Source organism: Engystomops pustulosus, chromosome 5, assembly GCF_040894005.1.
Source record: "Engystomops pustulosus chromosome 5, aEngPut4.maternal, whole genome shotgun sequence".
Lineage (NCBI taxonomy): Eukaryota > Metazoa > Chordata > Amphibia > Anura > Leptodactylidae > Engystomops > Engystomops pustulosus.
The window spans coordinates 58577025-58596848 of record NC_092415.1 but is presented as its reverse complement, the minus strand read 5'-3'; the positions used below and the strand labels follow the sequence as shown (position 1 = coordinate 58596848).

The 19824-nt window shown below is 39.9% G+C and overlaps 1 protein-coding gene across 4 annotated transcripts in view; it reads left to right on the top strand.

Moving 5' to 3' along the window:
- Positions 1-19456, top strand: part of GREB1L (GREB1 like retinoic acid receptor coactivator) — a 54003-nt gene extending 34547 nt beyond the window's left edge. For 3 of the 4 annotated variants that reach the window (XM_072152097.1, XM_072152094.1, XM_072152095.1), the window contains exons 14-34: positions 253-381; positions 1385-1519; positions 1954-2151; positions 2261-2441; positions 3712-3904; positions 4148-4281; positions 4383-4722; positions 4826-4941; positions 6372-6616; positions 7497-8056; positions 8168-8270; positions 8979-9137; positions 11212-11348; positions 12079-12240; positions 12459-12666; positions 12748-12916; positions 13228-13458; positions 13560-13701; positions 13963-14163; positions 16031-16169; positions 16568-19456. In XM_072152097.1, the coding sequence (XP_072008198.1) occupies positions 253-381; positions 1385-1519; positions 1954-2151; positions 2261-2441; positions 3712-3904; positions 4148-4281; positions 4383-4722; positions 4826-4941; positions 6372-6616; positions 7497-8056; positions 8168-8270; positions 8979-9137; positions 11212-11348; positions 12079-12240; positions 12459-12666; positions 12748-12916; positions 13228-13458; positions 13560-13701; positions 13963-14163; positions 16031-16169; positions 16568-16731 (4046 nt within the window). In that variant the 3' untranslated portion in view covers positions 16732-19456. The remainder of the gene's footprint in view (positions 1-252; positions 382-1384; positions 1520-1953; positions 2152-2260; positions 2442-3711; positions 3905-4147; positions 4282-4382; positions 4723-4825; positions 4942-6371; positions 6617-7496; positions 8057-8167; positions 8271-8978; positions 9138-11211; positions 11349-12078; positions 12241-12458; positions 12667-12747; positions 12917-13227; positions 13459-13559; positions 13702-13962; positions 14164-16030; positions 16170-16567) is intronic. The other variant, XM_072152096.1, reaches the window with a different exon arrangement.
- The last annotated feature ends 368 nt before the right edge of the window (positions 19457-19824 follow it).

The following is a 19824-nucleotide window of genomic DNA, read 5'->3' as shown; positions in this document are numbered from 1 at the left end:
ATTGTCACATGTGATGTAGCAGAAGATCTTTGCAGCCAGAGGTTTGTTTAGTACATGACCTATCTTTTGTGTTTACATGTCATGGCACCATGACTTACAATAGAAATGATTGTACTGGTTCAGTGTTCTCTTATGTTTGTCCACGTTGTAATATCATTGACAGTCGCCAGGTCAGCTGGCTCTGATCCAGTTTGCAGAATGTGGAGGATTATTTATAGTGCTTTATAATTTACTTTAAATGTACTTTTACAGGAAAGTACCAGTCCCGGGTTCTTGCTGAGAGTATGCTGACGACAAGCGAATTCTTGAAGGAGATAAGCTATGAGCTAATAACGGGCAAGGTCAGCTTTTTGGCCTCACACTTTAAAAACACATCTATGGGTAAGTACTATTTTTGTAGATTTTTTTTTTCTGTAGCTGAAGCTCCGTATCAAGATGATAGTCCAAGAAATGATATTTCTTTACAAAGCGTTCTTTAAAAAAATACTGTATCACATGTGTCACCTAGGACAGGAGCTCATATTCTGATCATTATCTTCATGACTTGTAATGTGTTATGTCAGCTTGTGTATAATTATTCACTTACCGTATATTCTTACCGTATATACTCGAGTATAAGCAGAGTATACTAGAGTAAAAAAAAAATCAAAACCCACCTTTCCGGCGCCTTGCAGGTCTTCTGATCCGTTGGTCAGCGGTAGGTCTGTGCGATGTCACAGGCACTGACTTCACACACTGTGATGTCAGAGCTGTGCACTGCACTGAGCAGCCACTGACTGACGGATCACAAAGAAGACCTGCAGTGGCGCGGAAAAGTTGAGTTTCGATTTTAATTTTTTTTAATTAACTGTGCGGGGGGCCGGCTCCATAACGGGGGACAGGGAGGGGGCCGGCTCCATAACGGGGGACAGGGAGGGGGCCGGCTCCATAACGGCGGACAGGGAGGGGGCCGGCTCCATAACGGGGGACAGGGAGGGGGCCGGCTCCATAACGGGGGACAGGGAGGGGGCCGGCTCCATAACGGGGGACAGGGAGGGGGCCGGCTCCATAACGGGGGACAGTGGGGGGGGGGCCGGCTCCATAACGGGGGACAGTGGGGGGGGGGGGGGCGGCTCCATAACGGGGGACAGTGGGGGGGGGGGGGCGGCTCTATAACTGGGCGGGTGGCAGGTGCTGGCCGGCTATATACCCGCCCTCGGCTTATACTTTACCAGTTTTTTTGTGGTAAAATTAGGGGCCTCGGCTTATACTCGAGTATATACGGTATACTATACACTTCTAATACTACAATGGTATGTCAAGGTTTGTAATTAGTTTATGGTTTCGTATACATCTTGTCCCCTTAAATAGCTTTTTTTATTTATTTATTTTTATAAAATACTAGGTGATGATTTGGACAAACTACTGGAGAATATTCAGAGGAAGAGGGGAGATAATGTTGTTATTCCTTTTAATGGAGATGTCAAAGAATGTGTCTCATCCCTGGAAGCAACCAGCATGATTCCCACACATGGCAGAGGTAGTCTTTTAAATTTTAAAAAAAAAACACTCCTTTTTGTTTGTCTTGGTAAATTTAAGTCAGACTAAGCATATTACTTATGTGTACTAGAGGACCAGAGGAGTCTCTGTAAATCTCTAAAAGGGCTGTCTATAATTGTTCTAAAATTGATGACCTATAAAACTTGGTCTGATGTTATTTGCTGGCATAATATAATATAATCATACATGAACTTGATTCCATTCTGTAAGTTATTGAAGATCCTTCAGTTGGACTAATACACTAATTATTAGCCTTATTTTTGTATGTGAAATGTCTGCAAGTCATTTTCTATGTCTTTTTGTGTCAGTACGCCCCCCTTGGTACTTCTGCTCCATAAAGTCCAATAAACAATACATTATTCATAGTGATGTCTTCCAATAGCAGGTAAAACTGCATATGTCTTAATGTTACAGGCTGCAGTACAGACAGCTTCCAGATATGCCAGTCTCAGCTGATGGTTGCCCGGAAGCTTCTGTCCCAGGTGTGTGCCATTGCAGACAGTGGAAGTCAATGTCTTGATCTGGGCCGTTTCAGCAAAGTGGATTTCCTGATTATTGTCCCACGTTCTGAAGTTCTAGTACATCAAACCTTGCACAGAATCAAACTTTCAGGTAACTTTTTGTTTTTAAACATAATGGATTAAGTTATGGGAACGTTTTGTGACTTGTGAACATATCCATACACATATTTTATCTATATTTCTTATTTGCCATTTTACAGGAGTTTTAACCGATTTAGGCCTAGAAGAGTCTGCATGTGCAAATCAGCGCGCTGACAGATATGTCCTTCGACTGGATGGTGATGTCCAATCCAAATTTGATGCTTTTATGAGAAAAGTGAAACAAAATCCTTACACATTGTTCGTTCTTATACATGACAATAGCCATGTAGATCTAACAAGGTAATTTTACTGGGTCCAAAATGTGGTGTATAAATAAATATTAAATATTTAGCAGTTCAACTAAATCGGAACAGATTGGAGACCCTTTTTATAATAGCCAATCATTTTGTTTGGTGAAAACTGTTTAGCCATCAATACATTTTGTCAGCAAGATTATTTGCTAAACCCAGTTTAGAATTGTCACCACCAATAAAGACAATAAGATGGGGATGAAAAAATTAGCATATGAATATTTGATTTCTTTCAAATTACAATACTTCTATATTTACTACTTAAATGTTGGGCTCTTTGAGCACACTTAAAAATAGAGAGTGCTCCCTCCACAACAAGGTTGCCTTATTGAGATTACTCCCTAATACTTAAAGGACACCTGTCATCAGGTCTGTGTCACTTGTCCTGTCACTACTACCTGTTGGAGCAGCTCACAAGGATCCCATCCCAGCCTTTATCTAGTTATTTCATACATTATTCATTGTAAAATCATCTATTTTTTTATCATGTAAATGAGGCTGGTCACATGGTCAGAGGCAGTGATGTTACCCCTCCCCTCTCCTCCCCCTGCTCATGTCTGTGTGTAATGTATAGTAAAGCATTGCTAGTGTGTGTGCTGCATCTCCTGACATGCTGCATCCTCCTAATATACAGGTGAGAGACACAGACATCAGCTACACATGACTCTGACATGTTCTGCTGTAACATGGCTGTCTGGAGCTGCTGTATCTCTCCTAAACACACACACATGCACACACAGGCTGCAGGGGGCGTGGACACCAGCACCAGGACACCAGCACCAGGAAGCACATCATTATACAGCCTCACATCATTATACAGGCTGTCAGTCAAGCACTGGGGGTGTGGCTGTGCCTCCCACTCATGAATAAGGTGGACAGCTTGAATATGCTAATGCTTCATTGGACATTTCACAGGTCATTTGCATACAGCTTTAGGACCTCATTGCTTAGGTTTACAGGCATGTAGAGGGACAATGAAGGGATAGAGGCAATGCTCTCTAATTGCAGTTTATGAAAATATATTTAGTTTAGGGGGTTATTTTGCATGACTGGTTCTCTTTAAGTCTTTCTTGATATAAAATGTTTTTTTTATTCTTGACCAAATAGAAAAGTGTATTATTTGTCAGGGCTTTATCACATCCCCAGAGTAAATACTGTGTAGATCATGTTCCCTGTAAAGGCAGAGCTGTAATATAAAAGATGTGGGGTACTTTTGCAGATGTAGTTTCAATTATTTAATATAATGCATTTCTCTCCAGTGCGTTGTCAGGGACTTTGCCTCATGGAGATCCAAGCCAAGGGCTTTCTGACCGAATTATTAATAGTTGTGAAGTGCAGGAAGCTCTGAATCTCATTGTGCTGCAAGTTAGTGCCTTCCCTTACGCCTTACAGACACAGCAGTCTAAAATTGGCTCCAGCAATGAGGTGCACTGGATTCAGCCAGACTTGGAGGTAAGGAATTTGTTGTATTCTATTCTTTTCGAGCTTTAATATATTTGTAATACTCAATATATTTACATAAGACCATTTTAATATCCGAACCCATACTTGACCCCTATGAACAAGTTACCGCCTTGCTCATGTGGGGTACTTTGAATACTTTCTTGCAAACTTGTAACTAATAAAAGAAATTAAACTACCAAATCCCTGATCGGCGCAGTTTAGTCTAATGGTCATATGCATTGTGTATTCTAGGAGGATGCAGCCAACGAAGAAAAAATTTACTTTGGCATCAATGAATACAGTAAATCTCTTCAGTGGGGCATAACAAGTCCACTTCTGAGATGTGATGAGACTTTCGAGAAAATGGTGAACACCCTTTTGGAAAGGTGATGCAGTAGTTTGATATAAATGTGTCCTCTACATAGGAAATATACTGGTTCATTATCTGAATTCCTAAGACAACCAACTAAATAATTGCTTATCGTAGGTATCCAAGGTTACACAGCATGGTGATCCGATGCTACCTCCTCATCCAGCAGTATTCTGAAGCTCTCATGGCTCTGACTACCATGGCCTCCCTCAGAGATCACACTACACCCGAGACGTTGAGCATCGTGGATGACCTCCTCAGCTCTTCCGGGAAGGACAAAAGTGGGCGAGGGAATATGCTCCTTATCCGAGTTCCTTCAGTACAGCTGGCCATGTTAGCAAAGGAAAGACTACAGGAAGTGAGAGATAAGCTAGGCCTACAGTATCGTTTTGAAGTACTGCTTGGTAACCCTACTTCTGAACTCTGTGTTGCTAAGCACTTTATCACTAGATTAAAGGTGAGAACACTTTTCACTTCCCTTAGTTCTGTCTTTACTGGGGGTCTGGCATCAACACATACTCATTCTGCACTTGCTGACATTATCAATGTTTTGTTGTAAGGTATGGAGGGGGTGTGATCAAGACGACTGGGTTCCTAGAACGTATAAGGATCTGGAAGGTCTACCTTGTATTTTATTTCTCACTGGCAAGGATCCCCTTGGAGAAACTTTCCCAAGGTAGGTGATTTCTGAAGTTATCAGTTAAAGAGAAAGACCCATCCAATGCTGGCTTTCACATTATGCTTTCCACTGAAACCTCTTTTTCTTAAGTCTCCAATGATCTCCTTACTGCTAAATCCCAGAGTGACTATTCTCTCCTCGTTCTTCTGAAGCTCTTGGCAGGGTTTGATACTATGTACCATGAACTCCTCATCAGGATTCTTTACTCTGTTGCATTGAAGAACACTGTGCTCTCGGTTTTCTTCCTATCTTTCTGAACGCGCTTTGTCCCTTTCTCTGCATTGCTCTCTTTTCCTTCTATACTGCCCCTTTCCAAAAACTATTAGCCGATTTGGTTTTCTGTACCATCTCTGCGCTGATGATACCCAACGATATACTTCTACATGTAACGTCACTCTTTGCAGAGCAGCAGTTATTTTCTCTAAAATCATATCCTCTCGCTACCTGAAACTTGAAGGAAATCTACCTTGGTTTATCATGCTCGATTTTCATGGTAGATTTCCTTTCTTTAATCTAAAACTGAATTTCTTGGGGAAGATTGACTATGGCCTCTTTGCCATGCAAATTTTTCCTTCTCCTCCACAGAGTTTTCTGCCCTGCGCGTCACTTTGGGCGGGTGGGGGCGAGAACATGAACATGAAAACTGGTTTAGCAGTCAGACCTAATCTAAGCAGGTCAGACCTGGCAGAGGTTGGGCCTGCATCTACGAAGAGGCCAGAGCCACCATCTACTAATCAACCAAACACTGACGTGGTATTGCCATAACTCTGAGGCAGAAGGACCACTGTCTTGGGGTTGTGCTGGACTCCAAACTCTCCTTTACGCCTTATATACAATAATTTGCAGTCCTCCAAAAACATTTTAAGAATCTGTTGTTTCGTAACCTTGGAAATCTCTGTTGACTGGTTCATTTAGTTTTAGAGACTGAGTGCCGAAACTACAACCAAAAGCCACATAATTTTCACAAAGTGCCAAATGCCAATTTACAGTAACTAAAGTAACTCTCAGGTTTCAAATGTATTGGCGTCCTGAGAAAGGAGAAATTTGGATTATTATTGTAGTTTCCCTCGAAGGTCTCCTTAACAGGATGAATCACAGATCCGAAGAAGGGTCTACTATCATAATCCAGCTCTGTCCACACCTCCTTGCTCCTCCTGCACTTTAAGTCACTTTAAAATAACGCCGAACGTGGGCTGCCTGTGACTGCAGGAGGAGCTCTTGAGTCCTGAATGGTGAACTTTGTGCTGGGTGATGGCCTGTGACACCCGTGCCATAGGTTCGCCATCACTGCCTTTATAGAATGGCTGGTTCATTGTACCCCTTCATCCTTGTAGACTGTAAGCTCTTGACTGTTATTACTCAGCAATGTTATTATTGTTTATTTATTTATTATATGTAATAATGGTGCTCTTTATTATGTGCTTCAGATCCCTGAAATACCTTGATCTCCGGCTGATTGACTCCAGTTTTTTGACCCGAACGGCATTGGAGCAGGAAGTTGGCCTGGCCTGTTGCTATGTATCAAGAGACGTTATCCGAGAGCCTACAACTGTACTAGATTTAAGCGATAAAGATGCTGATAAAATCAGCTCCATTGAGAATGACTCCGATGAGCTGTTTATAGATCTAGACAGACCTCAGAGTAATGGCAGTGAAGTCACCGGAACTTCAGGTTAGATATTTTTTTAATAAATGGCCATTGTAGTGTGTTTTTATTCTATTATCAAACTATTTTTTGTTTTAAATGTCCATCTTCTTTCTATTAAACTATGGTAAAATACATTTTTGGACATGCTTTGCCTGCTGATAAGATGGATGACAAATGTTTAGAAAATCTGCTGCAGATGAATCACCCAAAATGGCTGTTTCAAATTTTATGCAAAGGCTGAAGATTTTGTGCAGGTCTCCTTTTTTTTTTTTTTTTGTATATTAAAGGGTAAAATCTTGTTATTAGAAATTGACATGCTGCCCATTTTCTACAGAATGTACAATTCTAAAATAGATTTTCATTGTAGAATATTACTCTTGAATACAGGAAAACATCTTTGCTGGTACTTTAATGTGCTCTATATCCTCCACAAGCAAGAGCTTATTCCAACGGTCATATCAGTTGCGTGTCCACAAAAAAGTGGACGTGTGATGTCCGCTTCCGTATGTCATCATTTTTTTTTTTTTTTTTTTCACATCCACTAAAAACACAGATGGATTTCTAATGTTTTTTTTTTGCCCAGCAAAGCTTGTTGCCTTGAGACATTTGAGAAAATTTTTTTTTTTTTTTTTGCGGGTCCATTTGTCTTAAATGGAGGTCTCTGGTCTGCATGTGAGAGAAAATTAGTGCATGTTGCATTAGTGAATGTGAACAGACCCATAGAAATCAATGGGTCAGTATGCGATCTGCAAAAACGCCCATTTGAATGAGCCCTAATTATGGTTATTCTTCCTAAAAGAATTAAAAAAAAAAAAAATTACAACTGGGGTGTTCTTTAATCCCATTGTCAATACTTAATGACATGTCTATTACATCATAGTTTTTTTAAATTTATTTGATGTAGGTTCAATCGCAGAGAATGGAGTCAGCTCCTCTAGTGCAGCTGAAGAAATTCATCGACAACCGGGAAACCTTGACTTCCACAATATATCGAACAGCTCAGTAGACGAAGGCACTTACCCTAATTCCACAGCCAGTGATTTCAAGCCAGAATGTGATTCTCATGGGACACAAATGGCCAGTAGCACAACTTCAAAACTCTCCTCCTCCTCCACGTCCTCACAAGCTTACCAATGGAGTCACCATTCTGGACACAAAAATAGGACATTGAACATGGCTTTGCCCCGAATTGTGGTTCTTTCAAGGGCTTCATATAACCTTTTTGTTTCGTATAAAAGTGGACAGTCTCCCTCTACAATCTCCCTGTTGCCCCATGCAGATGTAAGCTGGTCAAGGTCATTAAGACCTATCATTTCCAAAGATTTGAGCAGTGAAGAACAGTCCCTTTATTACAGGCAGTGGACAATAGCTAGGCAGCACCATGCTGATTATGTGAACTCAGACGAGCCTACAGGAACGGGGACTGTTCATCCACGTCGTCTTCTCTTGACTGGACCCCCACAGGTGACTACTTTTCTGTTGCTTTAAGATACCTATGGTAACATCCAAAATGAGCTAACAGGCTTGTATACCAGTTTGTTAAGATGCCATTAAGTTAATGTTTTTTGTTAATAGATTGGCAAGACTGGTGCCTACTTACAGTTCCTTAGGATTCTGTACCGCATGTTGATTCGACTTCTGGAGGTAGATGTTTATGATGAAGAGGAAATTAATACAGGTAGGGGGAAACATCATAAAAAGGTGTTTGTTTTCCTATTTGAGCTTGAATTGATTTTCTTTTAAATAAATGAAAAATCCGTGTTGGTGTCTAATACTCGCTTTCTGCTGTTCTGTCCCCTTAACCGATGCCTCAAGATGTGTAACTAGGAAATGCTGGGCCCCTAGGGTGTTTGTATAATTGGCATCCCAGCAGTGGTAAATCCATAAGAATTGCCAGGCTGTGATTCCCTAAACAAGCAGGCTACAGAAATGTAGCACAGGGGTATGGTAATAAAATAAATTAAATTAAAATTTCTAATATAAAGTGGATTAAAATCTCAATGGTAATCCATGGATCCAGGTTTACCATTACAATCACAAGCTACAAAGACCTCATTTGTGTGGAAACTAGACACAAGAGAAATCTCATATTTTCCTAGACTGTCCAATTGGTACCACAATGAACTAAAAATAACATGAGACACCTTAGATATCTAATGCCAACTAAGTACCACAACTTTTTTGGTGTCATGGTTGTAAAATGGCACCAATGGAAGCACCAATAAAGCTTAACTAAAGCTATTATTGCGCATTGCATTTTTTTTTTTTGGGAGGAGTGCTGTTTTTTTTTTTTTTTTTTTTATCCATAGGATATAGAGTGTGCCCACATTTTGCATTATCACGATTCGAAAAATAGAAAATGTAAAAAAAAATTTTTATTTTACAGATGTTGAAAAGGAGGAACACCAGGAACTCAGAACAGAAAAGGAGCTTTGGCCTGACATTGAAGTCTTCAGTAAAGTGCCCTTTGACATCAATGTGCACGATCCAAAATATCGGCATATCAGCCCCCTTTACACTGAGCGGAATTTGCCAGCTAAACAAGGTGCGTAATACAAATATTACAGGAAAATCTCCAGATTTTGATCAATTCATTTCAATAATTGGGTAAACATAAGGAAAAATATGGCACCACATAGAACAATTTTGTAATGTAATAATTCTCTTCAGTTGTAGCTTCTTCTTATCATAGGACAAAGCTATGCACATTTTTATGAAAACCCCTAAAATTTCAGGCCATTTTTGTGAAGGCCATGTAAGGAGCGGTGAGCTCAGCAATGGATTCCTTCTGGCTGGCCTTCAGAATTGAATTAGATTTTTATCTTTTAATAAACAGGTCTGCTCCTATTTTCAGCTCTGCTATAAATCACTGCTCTGTTATATGGTGACTGCGTTTAGTAAGCCTTTTAAATGCAGAGCATGGTGACACGGGCTGAGGACTCTTGTGCAGAATATAGCTTGCTCATTCTGAAAACTTTGATTTTGCAGGTTGAATAAAATAGATAAGCAATCTCCATTGTACACTGTTCACAATGTTCTAGTGTTGTCTTCTTTTTGTTGTAAATAACTTTCAAGCTTTTAATGTTTGTACAGATTTTGCAGGCAGTTAATCAAAGTAATTTGATTAATTAAACAGTTTTTCAGATTTCTTAATTGGGATTGCTAAATTGATGGTGGGAGGGGGTGCGGTCAACAACCGAACGGGAGCAAAGCTAACCATGGAGCTGGTAGCCCACCCTTTAGCTCATTTCCCTCCAGTAACATGAGAATGTGGAAATTGGCTCCTATGAGGTCATCACTCTAAAAACTATATATTGCTGGGGGAATATTGGAATACCAAAATTCCCCCAGCTGTCGGCGGGTGATAGACACAGCTAATATCCAGCTAGGATCTCATCCCTTTAGCTCCTGTTTTTGTTTAGAGATAGAGGGCTAAATAGATTCGTTGAGGGGCATAGAGAAATAAGTAGGGGACAAACAAGTGAAAGGCACCATAAAGGAAAATGGGATAGATGGGTGTATATGGAAGGGGGCATAAAAATATATTTGATGCAGCAAGCATCCAACTGAGGTTAGAGTCAGTGACTAATAATTTTATTTACAGATGTGAATAAGATTCCATCCAAAGTAAAATGTATCCTTTCTCAGACTTGGATTGCATGGACAGCTGAGTGCTATCCTATTCTGGCACCACATGAATCCACCGGGAGTGACCGGTAATACATGTACCATATTTTCCGGACTATAAGGCGCACATAAAAACCTAAAATTTCCTTAGAAATCCAAAGTGCGCCTTATAGTCCGGTGCGCCTTCTGTATGGAGGAGGGCAGTGACTAAAGGAGGGCAGCGGACCCTACTTACATAGGTCCCCGCTACCGGAGACAGCACATCTCCAGCGGGAACTGCAGACCACGCGGCACGAACAACAGGCGCCATAGCGCGAACCAACTTCTGGTCTGCAGTTCCCGCTGGAGATCTGCTGTCTCCGGTAGCGGGGACCTATGTAAGTAGGGTCCGCTGCCCTCCTCCACCTGAACGGACCCCCTTCCCCATCTCCCTGAGGAGACCGCTCGAGAGTCTCTGGTCGCTGGTCAAACCACGCCCCCGGACCTCCTCCTAACCCTGCGGCTTATAGTCCGGTGCCCCTTATATATGGAATTATTCCTTTATTTGTAATGCGCCTTATAGTCCGGTGCGCCTTATCACCAGGAAAATACGGTATATAAAAAGAGAAGGCAACAAAAATTAATCTGCAAAGAGTTTGTATGTTCTCTCAGTGTTTGCATGGGTTTCCTCCCACACTCCAAAAAATCCTGGTAGGTTGATTAGATTGTGAGCCCCATTGGAGACAGAACTGATTTGGCAAGCTCTGTGTAGCACAGTGTAATCTGTGTGCGCTATATAAATAATGAATTATTCTTATTATTAATGAATGGTACATACAGAACCCGGCAGAGGTGTTCTACAAAGATATGAGGGAACAAGCCTTGAGAGACAAGGCTATATCAAAATTTTGATTAAAATCATTAATTGTCTTTTTTTTTTTGTTTAAATCTCTTAGCACTATTGTATAGATCTGTGTTACGTAGCTTATTACTATGTATGTCTATCTGCACAGACTCTTTGGGAATGCGTCCTGATGATCCCAGAAAGCGTGAAACTGTTTCTATGATGCTCACTAAATATGCATCGTACAACACTTTCCATCACTGCGAGCAATGTCATCAGTACATGGATATCAGCTCCACCTCTCAGGTACAGAGAAGCCTAAATGTCATGATGTTCTTCTGCAAACCCTTCCACTAATGGCTTTTAAAGATTGAACTATGCAAGTTAAGCAGTTTTAATATTTCTGTTGCTACTGTAGTTTTCAAGCACGTTCCAGCAGCATCCATATGTGCATTTTTCACAGTTCTGCTGCTACTAACGTTCATAAAGGTATGGTAAAATCTGCCTTTCAAAGTTTTTTTTTGGATCAGAACATTTTTTTTTTGTGGTTTTTTAACACTTTGTACAAACCTACTCAGTTACGCAAAGACCAAAACGGCAAAAGCATCCCCATCCCCCTCCCTCTTCCTTATGGCAGACAGATAAGAGCCCGGTTTTCGTCATTACCTATTGATAAATCTGTATGGATCTTATCTAGAAAGTAAGAGACATACATATTACCACATATTCTCATCGTGATTATTTGGGAAGCCTCCCGTAGAAAAATCTGAAATGGTAACATTCCTGTCTTTATGCTCTGAGCATCATCAGTTGGTAATGAGAATTTCCTCATAAATCCACCAATCTGAAAAAGTTGATCTTGGCTAATATTTTATAAAATATTTATTAGTGTATATTAATATTATATATTAATATTTTTTATATTTGGGCTCCGCCTTTTGGGGGGCTTTTGGAGCAGTTAGTTCAAGTCAAATGGTTCTTCATTTTTTAATTTAGTTGTGATATAATTAATCCTCTGTATCTTCTTCCATTGTAGACTCCTGAATCTACCATACATGCCTTCACTTTCTCATCTTCAATGCTTGGGGAGGAGGTTCAGCTTCACTTTATTATTCCGAAATCTAAAGAGCATCATTTTGTATTCAGCAAACAGGGCAAGCATCTGGAGAGCATGAAGCTCCCCCTGGTGTCTGATGCAGTAAGTGCGTTATCTTTGTGTGAATCCTATTGTTCCATATGACGGTTTGTACTCTGTAATGTAGTGTTTTATTTGTATATGTCCCCTATGGTTTGTAAAGCACTACGGAATTTAATGGCGCTGTATAAGTAAAGATTATTATTGTTATTTATGTATGTTTAGTCGGATAAAGGTAAATGAATTCCAAATAAGAATACTCTGTCTATTCATTTCACTAGCAAAGCCTGAATGGGGTAAAGAGTCCGATTTTCACCCCCTCCAGTGGACGTCATGAGCATGGTCTATTAAACCTTTATCATGCAATGGAAGGCATCGATCATTTACATATTATGGTAGTAAAGGAATATGAAATGCCTTTGTACAGAAAGTACTGGTCCAACCACATCATGCTAGTTCTTCCCAGCATGTTTAACAACGCAGGAGCCGGTAAGTACTTGTGGTCAGTTATCACATTTATGTATTGACTCCAGGCATGCATTTTTAATATCAAACTCTCTTATAATGTAGGAGCTTCCAGATTCCTTATCAAAGAACTGTCTTACCATAACCTGGAGCTGGAGAGAAATCGTATGGAAGAACTGGGGGTAAAACGTCAGTGCGTGTGGCCTTTCATTGTGATAATGGATGACTCCTGCGTTTTATGGAACGTCCATAGCAAAGTTCCAGAGCAGTCAAGGTAAGTGGCTATAAGCTTGCAGATACATTGTACTAGTCCATAGACATTTGTATTAGAGAACACACTTTTATTTTATTTATTAAGGCTTTCTTTTTGTATTTGCAAAGTCTACTGCACATGGATGTGGAAGTGATGAGTTTGCTTTTAATGTATGTGTAATACTGCAGTTTCTTACTATAATTTTTCATCCTAATTTACTTCTATTGTATATTGGGGATGTAAACACACATAGAAAACACAATTTCGGCACGTTGATATTCAATGCATGTGATTTGTAATATTTTTGAATTTTTCTCTGTTTTTGTAACCAGCAGTCAACCCGTAGAGGCAAACTATAGTACAAGGAATGTGTCCCTGAAATATGTTATACAGCACATGGAAGCGACACCCAAAATAACCAGCTATGCAGTGCTTGGGATTCAGAAGTGGAACAGCAAGTTAAATTCCACAGCTCCCAAATGTCACTTCGCCAGGTGCCATATTCATGATTTTATATTCCTCAACGTAGACCTTACCCAGAACGTGCAATATGACCTCAACAGGTTAGTAGAAAACATGGTGCAAGTTGGTGTTGATGGAACGAATGGAACTAGTGGTCGTATACTTTTCACCATTTCTCACAATATTTGCCTATTTGTTTTAGATACTTTTGTGAGGATATAGACTTTAACCTTCGTGCCAATAGCGGAGGACTGCTGATCTGTCGCTTCAACAACTTCAGCCTCATGAAAAAGCACATTCAAGTGGGAGGGCACAAGGACTTCATTGTAAAGCCTAAAATTATGGTATGAACGGTTCTAGAGATAATCTGTAAGAGATATCATCTGCTTCTGTGATATTGTTGCATGATCATTGGTCGTATCGATGGATGATTGTTTTCATAAACTCTTAGTAGAGCTGTCAGCAGTAGTATATACTCCGCTTTTCCTCATACAGCATTATTACATTGCTATATTTATTACAGCACATTAAAGTGGAGTTCTTTGAACATTTTTCTTGTGCTGTTTGTTCTTGTTATTTATTGCTGGTATTCCTGTTGTGTCTAGATCACGGAAAGCGCAGCGCCCATCTCTCCTATGCAGTATGTGTGTGCCCCAGATAGCGAGCAGATGCTCTTGGCTGCTCCTGCTCAGTTTCTTCTTGAGAAGTTTCTTCAGCACAGTTCTCACAAGCTGTTCCCAAAGGCCCTTAATAATCCAAGGAACCCATTACTGGCCGTAGACTGCTACCTAAATCTAGGACCTGAGGTAAGAAAAGCAGTGGTGGCAACCTAGGTGGCACACAACTGTGGTTACAACTTGGGGAAGTTTGATGCTTTTTGGTGCATGTATTTTTTGGCCAGATTTTTCCCTAATTCCTCTGAAAGGGTGAGGCTTTGAAGAAAGGGATAGACTAATCTGGAAATGGGATGTGGTTTAGTTTCACCAACTTTTTCAATTGAATTTCTTGCCTTTAACCGGTTCGCGCCCACTGCATGGAGAGGGCTCCCGGGCTGAGCCCTCTCCATAGCCGGTAAGTCTTTGCTGCATATTGCAGCAAAGGCTTACCGGTAACATCTGCGATTGGTGCTAGCACCGATCGCGGGTGTTTTCACAGCATGGGCTGCCGGCAGCATCAAACAGATAGCGGGATACCTGGGATACCTGGGATCGCCGCTCCCCGTGACGTCATCGGGGGGTGGCGATCCGTCTCCATGGTAGCCTCGGGTCTTCCGAAGACCCGAGGCTATTTCGTTTTAATAGCACATTGTAATGAATGAGGAAGAAAATCCCCATATACTGCCATACTGTAGTATGGCAGTATATGATAGGATCGATCAGACAACCTAGGGTTAAAGTACCCTAGGGTGTCTGAAAAATAGTATAAAAAAAAGTTTAAAAAAAAAAAATTATAATAAAAAACCTAAAATTTCAAATCACCCCCCTTTCCCTAGAACTGACATAAATATAAATAAACAGTAAAAATCATAAACACATCAGCTATCGTCGCGTCCGAAAATGCCCGATCTATCAAAATATGATAACGGTTTTTCAATGCGTTTAACCCCGTAACGGAAAATAGCGCCCAAAGTCGAAAATGGCACTTTTTTGCCATTTTGAAAAATCTAAAAAAAATCTATAAAAAGTGATCAAAAGGTCGTACAGTCCTAAAAATGATATCATTGAACATATTATAAAATTTTGCAAAAAATGACACCACCCACAGCTCCGTACACCATAGTATAAAAAAGTTATTAGCTCCAGAAGTTGGCAAAATCAAAAAAATTATTTTTGTACAGGAGGTTTTAATTTTTGTAAATGTATGAAAACATTATAAAACCTATACAAATTTGGTATCCCCTTAATCGTACCGACCCAAAGAATAAAGTAGACATGTCATTTGGGGCGCTCAGTGAAAGACGTAATATCCAAGCCCACAAGAAAATGGCGCAAATGCGTTTTTTCACCATTTTCATTGCATTTGGAATTTTTTTTCCCGCTTCCGAGTACATGGCATGGAATATTTAATACCATCATTATGAAGTGCAATTTGTTACGCAGAAAACAAGCCGTCACACAGCTCTTTACGTGTAAAAATAAAAAAGTTATAGATTTTTGAAGGTGGGGAGTGAAAAATGGACATGAAAAAACAGGAAAGGGCCCCGGTCCTTAACCGGTTAAAGAGGTTATACCAAGCCAGCATGTTATCCACTATTCGCAGGAAAGGAATTATAGGATCATGGGACTCATACCAATCTCATACCAATCATAATACTCATACCAATCATAATAAACCCCCAGCAATATGGAGAAAGGGGTAATCTGGTCTAGCATGTGCCTTGCCTCTCCATTCATTAGTGTCGGAAATTGCAGATCACAGCACTCTATTTCCAGAACTCGCATATAGACTTTGACTGGGAGTGTCGGAGATAGCCGAGTGCTATCTTCAGCCATTTTTGACACCACCATACTTGAAGGGAGCATCAGGATGCATTCATGACCTGCTGCTCCATCAAATAGTGAGAACAGGACCACCAATCTTCAGATCGGTGGGGGTCCCAGCAGTCAGACCCACACCGATCAAATGGTGTGCGTGAGGCCTTAGTGTGTAATATTTTTCTGAATTACATTGCAGGTATCACTGTGTTATGTGAGCTCCAGACCACACTCTGTGAACGTGAATACTGAGGGAGTAGAGTTCAGTGGTCTCCTCCTCTATTTGTGTGACTCCTTTGTGTGTGCAGCAATGCTTAGGAAGTTCAAGTTTCTCAAAGGTATGTGATCACATTTTATTAGGCTATATATTGGATATTTATTCTAGTGCAGAAGCGTAACTAGGAGAGGCAGGGCCCCAACGCAGACATCTGAATGGGTTCCCACTTAAAATATGCATATTTATATACTTACACATGTGAGTTATGACACAGTATGTACACACCATATACATAAATACATACATACAGCATACACACATGACACATACAAACAATACCATATACAGACTTACAACTTATACACACCACACACACATACCGCATATCCACACCCAATACCCTGGACACTGTGGGCCCCATAGAAGCTGCTACCCCTGTAGTTACGCCCCTGTTCTAGTGCTTTGCCCTGAATATTTCCAGCATAATAAGAATTTATTGTTTCTACATTACTTTTGAAGGTGCCACTCTTTGCGTCATTTGCCAAGACAGGAGCTCCCTCAGGCAGACAATTGTACGACTGGAGCTTGAAGATGAATGGCAGTTCAGACTGCGGGATGAGTTTCAGACTGCTAACAGTATTGATGATAAACCACTTTATTTCCTGACTGGGCGTCACATTTGAGCTTCAAGATAAAGAGCTTTTTATCATGTGCAGAGATGAACTCAATTGAAATGGAATATGTGCAAATAATTTGGGGATTGTGTAGAAATACGGTACTTGGACCTGTCTTGTCAAGATGAGGCTGTTCTCTTGTTACCAATATTTATGGACCAATGAAGTCTACAGAGCTGTTTCCCCAACTGGCTTTGAAGATCTTCTTTAATATTATATTGTGGACTCTCTTGAATGTGCTGGATCAATGGATCTCTTGCAGACTTCTCAGGGGTTCATTATTACCAAAAGGTGGATAGCGGCACAATCTCTTCCCGTGTCAGTGTTGATATTTTTATTATGAGAACAATGTTTGTCAGGTTATCGCTACTCATAGTCCGCAGTTTACCTTTTGAATTTGGTTGCCTTTTACGAAGAACCCAGTATGAAGCCTCTTTTATATTGCGCTCTACATGGTAATTTTTTCTCCATAATATCAAGGCATCACATTACATATAGCAAAGCTTTGTTTAATACGTATCTCCTTATCCATAAGTGAATTGGCCCGTTAAAAACTGCAAAGGCCTTCCAGTCATGGATTGTCCTTGATAATAAGCATGACATTTTATTTGTCTTCTAGACTACCTGTCCTGCTTCCCCATCATCTGCCACTTCATGGTTTGATATCTACAAAGTGCCATAAATATGCATCACTATCAAAAACAAACACTATATAATAGACATCATAAAATCCTGTTCTACTATATTAAACTGCTAGAGATGCGTGTAGGCTGGCACATCAGGTTGGCATATTGGGTGCATTTATATGAATTGTTAAAGGAAAGCTACCATTTGCTTTTATGCATTATGACCCAAACATACCTTGAGAATGCTGTAGCTACACTGATGCAGAAACATATCTTGTTCAATGCCTTGACTGAGTGGTTTTGCTGAAAAAACTATTCTGAACTTATGATAATGAGGCGCTGTCTCTCCTCTTGCTGCCCCGCCACATTCCTCTTTTTTTCCCTAATTATGCACTGCTTCAGCTTTGTCTTGTGCAGCATAAGCAGGGTATATGTCATCACTGTGTTGTATCTGACAGGCAGAAGTAATAAATCGCTGCACCGTCACCCGGCTGCTGTGTATGAGTCATCCAGCTCAGGTTGATTAGTCCTGTCTGGACAGTTCAGGAAGCTCCGTTAAATGTGTTTATGTACGCCAGACAGTCCGCATGCAGCTTTCCCAAGATTCTGAATTTTACAGTAGTTTTGTGAGCAAAAACACTCAGTTTGGGGATTAAACAAGATATGTTTCTGCATCAGTGTAGCTACAGCATTCTGAAGGTATGTTTGGTTCACAATGCATAAAAACAAATGGTAGATTTCCTCTAATGCACATGACATGCACACGTGTTTTTGTTGGAATGACCGGCCTGAATGCTGTGCAGCTGAGCTGAACTGACCTGGCGAATTAAGTTTTGTTGCCTGGGTTTCAGGCTGGTTAATACAGCGGGTTTGCGAGAACAAACTCAATTTGGTTCAATCGGACTCAAAGTAGGTTTTATATTATCTATTATTCAACTCTGCTTCGTCTATTTGATGTTCATCTTTAATTATCAGCACAGGCAGAACTATGTTCACATATGGATTCTTGAATCTGTATTGATTGAATATGTTTTGCCCTTACCAATCTTTGTGAAACCTATAGCCATTTAGTGTATGAAAAAATAGTGTTAACATATAAAAGGAATTGTTTACAAATTAGAACAAAAATATTTAATATATTAGAAAAAAAAGTTTGCAATCTTGTATCATACACTAAAATTCTTTTTTTTTTTTTTTTTTTTCTGCACATTTTATAAATGTCTATTTTACAAGTTACCGTACTTTTGTTTTACTCTGCACAGTGATCCAACCTTTGGATGTTTTACACCTTTTTATTCTTGTTTTCCTGGACTGTTCAAGAACAAAGGGAGGTCACTGAGTGATTTAGTTTGATAAAAGAATTAAGTGCTGAGATTTTTCAAGATTTAGCACTAGATAGATGACATTTTGAATAGACTTTTTACTCTATATATTTGTATTGTGACAGACTGTGGTGGCTTTATTATTTTAATGTTCTGACGTTGGGTTTATACATTGGATTTGCCACCTATATTTTTTATGCCATAACTGGGATTGGATACAAAGCTAAAAAGTTAAACCATTTTACATCCAACCACTTTAAATAAATGTAGCTGGCACACCACCTACAGATATTCTGTATGATGCCATCTTTATTGCCGGCCATTGCTGCAGAGTCATATGATTTCCTTTTAAACCTACTGTAATTTTTGATTTGCACTAAATTTAATTTTCGGGTTTGGAAAGTCATGTGTTCTGCAGATTACATTGCATTGTGTTCATGGCCTTCACCCCAAAATGCTGTTTTGCTGCCACCAAAGAACATGAACATATTTTAATGAATGTTTCTGTGTAATTGTGTCAGAGATTACGCCAAAATTGCCTAAAAAAATATCCGTAATGAATGTAAGTTTGCGATCTGTTGTGTCATGATCATGTGTCATTTGCTTTAGCTTATACAGTTAGTTTTATAATTTGCTGCTTAAAAAGCTGCATAGTTTTTCAACCAAAAACTTGGTGAATTTGGCTTCACTAGTCGGTCTACCTCATGCTTTTTTAACGTGTTCAGATTTTTAATTTTAACATTTAATTAAACTGTTTTTGATGGCATTAAAGTTGTTTACAGGACACGGGTCATCTGCATGTGATTTCTTAGAATTGTATAATGTAAGGTGGTTCTTTAATTTTACTGCTCTGAACAACCTCAATCCTAGAAGCCACTAAAGCTCTACGTTCTCATGCTTGGTCTGCAAAGTAGTCATTTTGGTATTTTGGCTTTCTGTGGAAGCAGAAACGGTCACAAAATCATGCAGGGAGCATTGATTCCCCAAACAAAACTTAAAGGGCATCTTCCACTAGGATGAAGGTCTGTATGAAAATGAGCCTGAGGGGCTCCAGGCTTCATACGTGTTAATGGAACTTGGAGCACCTCAGGCTCATTTGCAAACAGTCTTTCATTCTGGTGGTAGATGTTCTTCCATTCCAAAAATACAGTGCA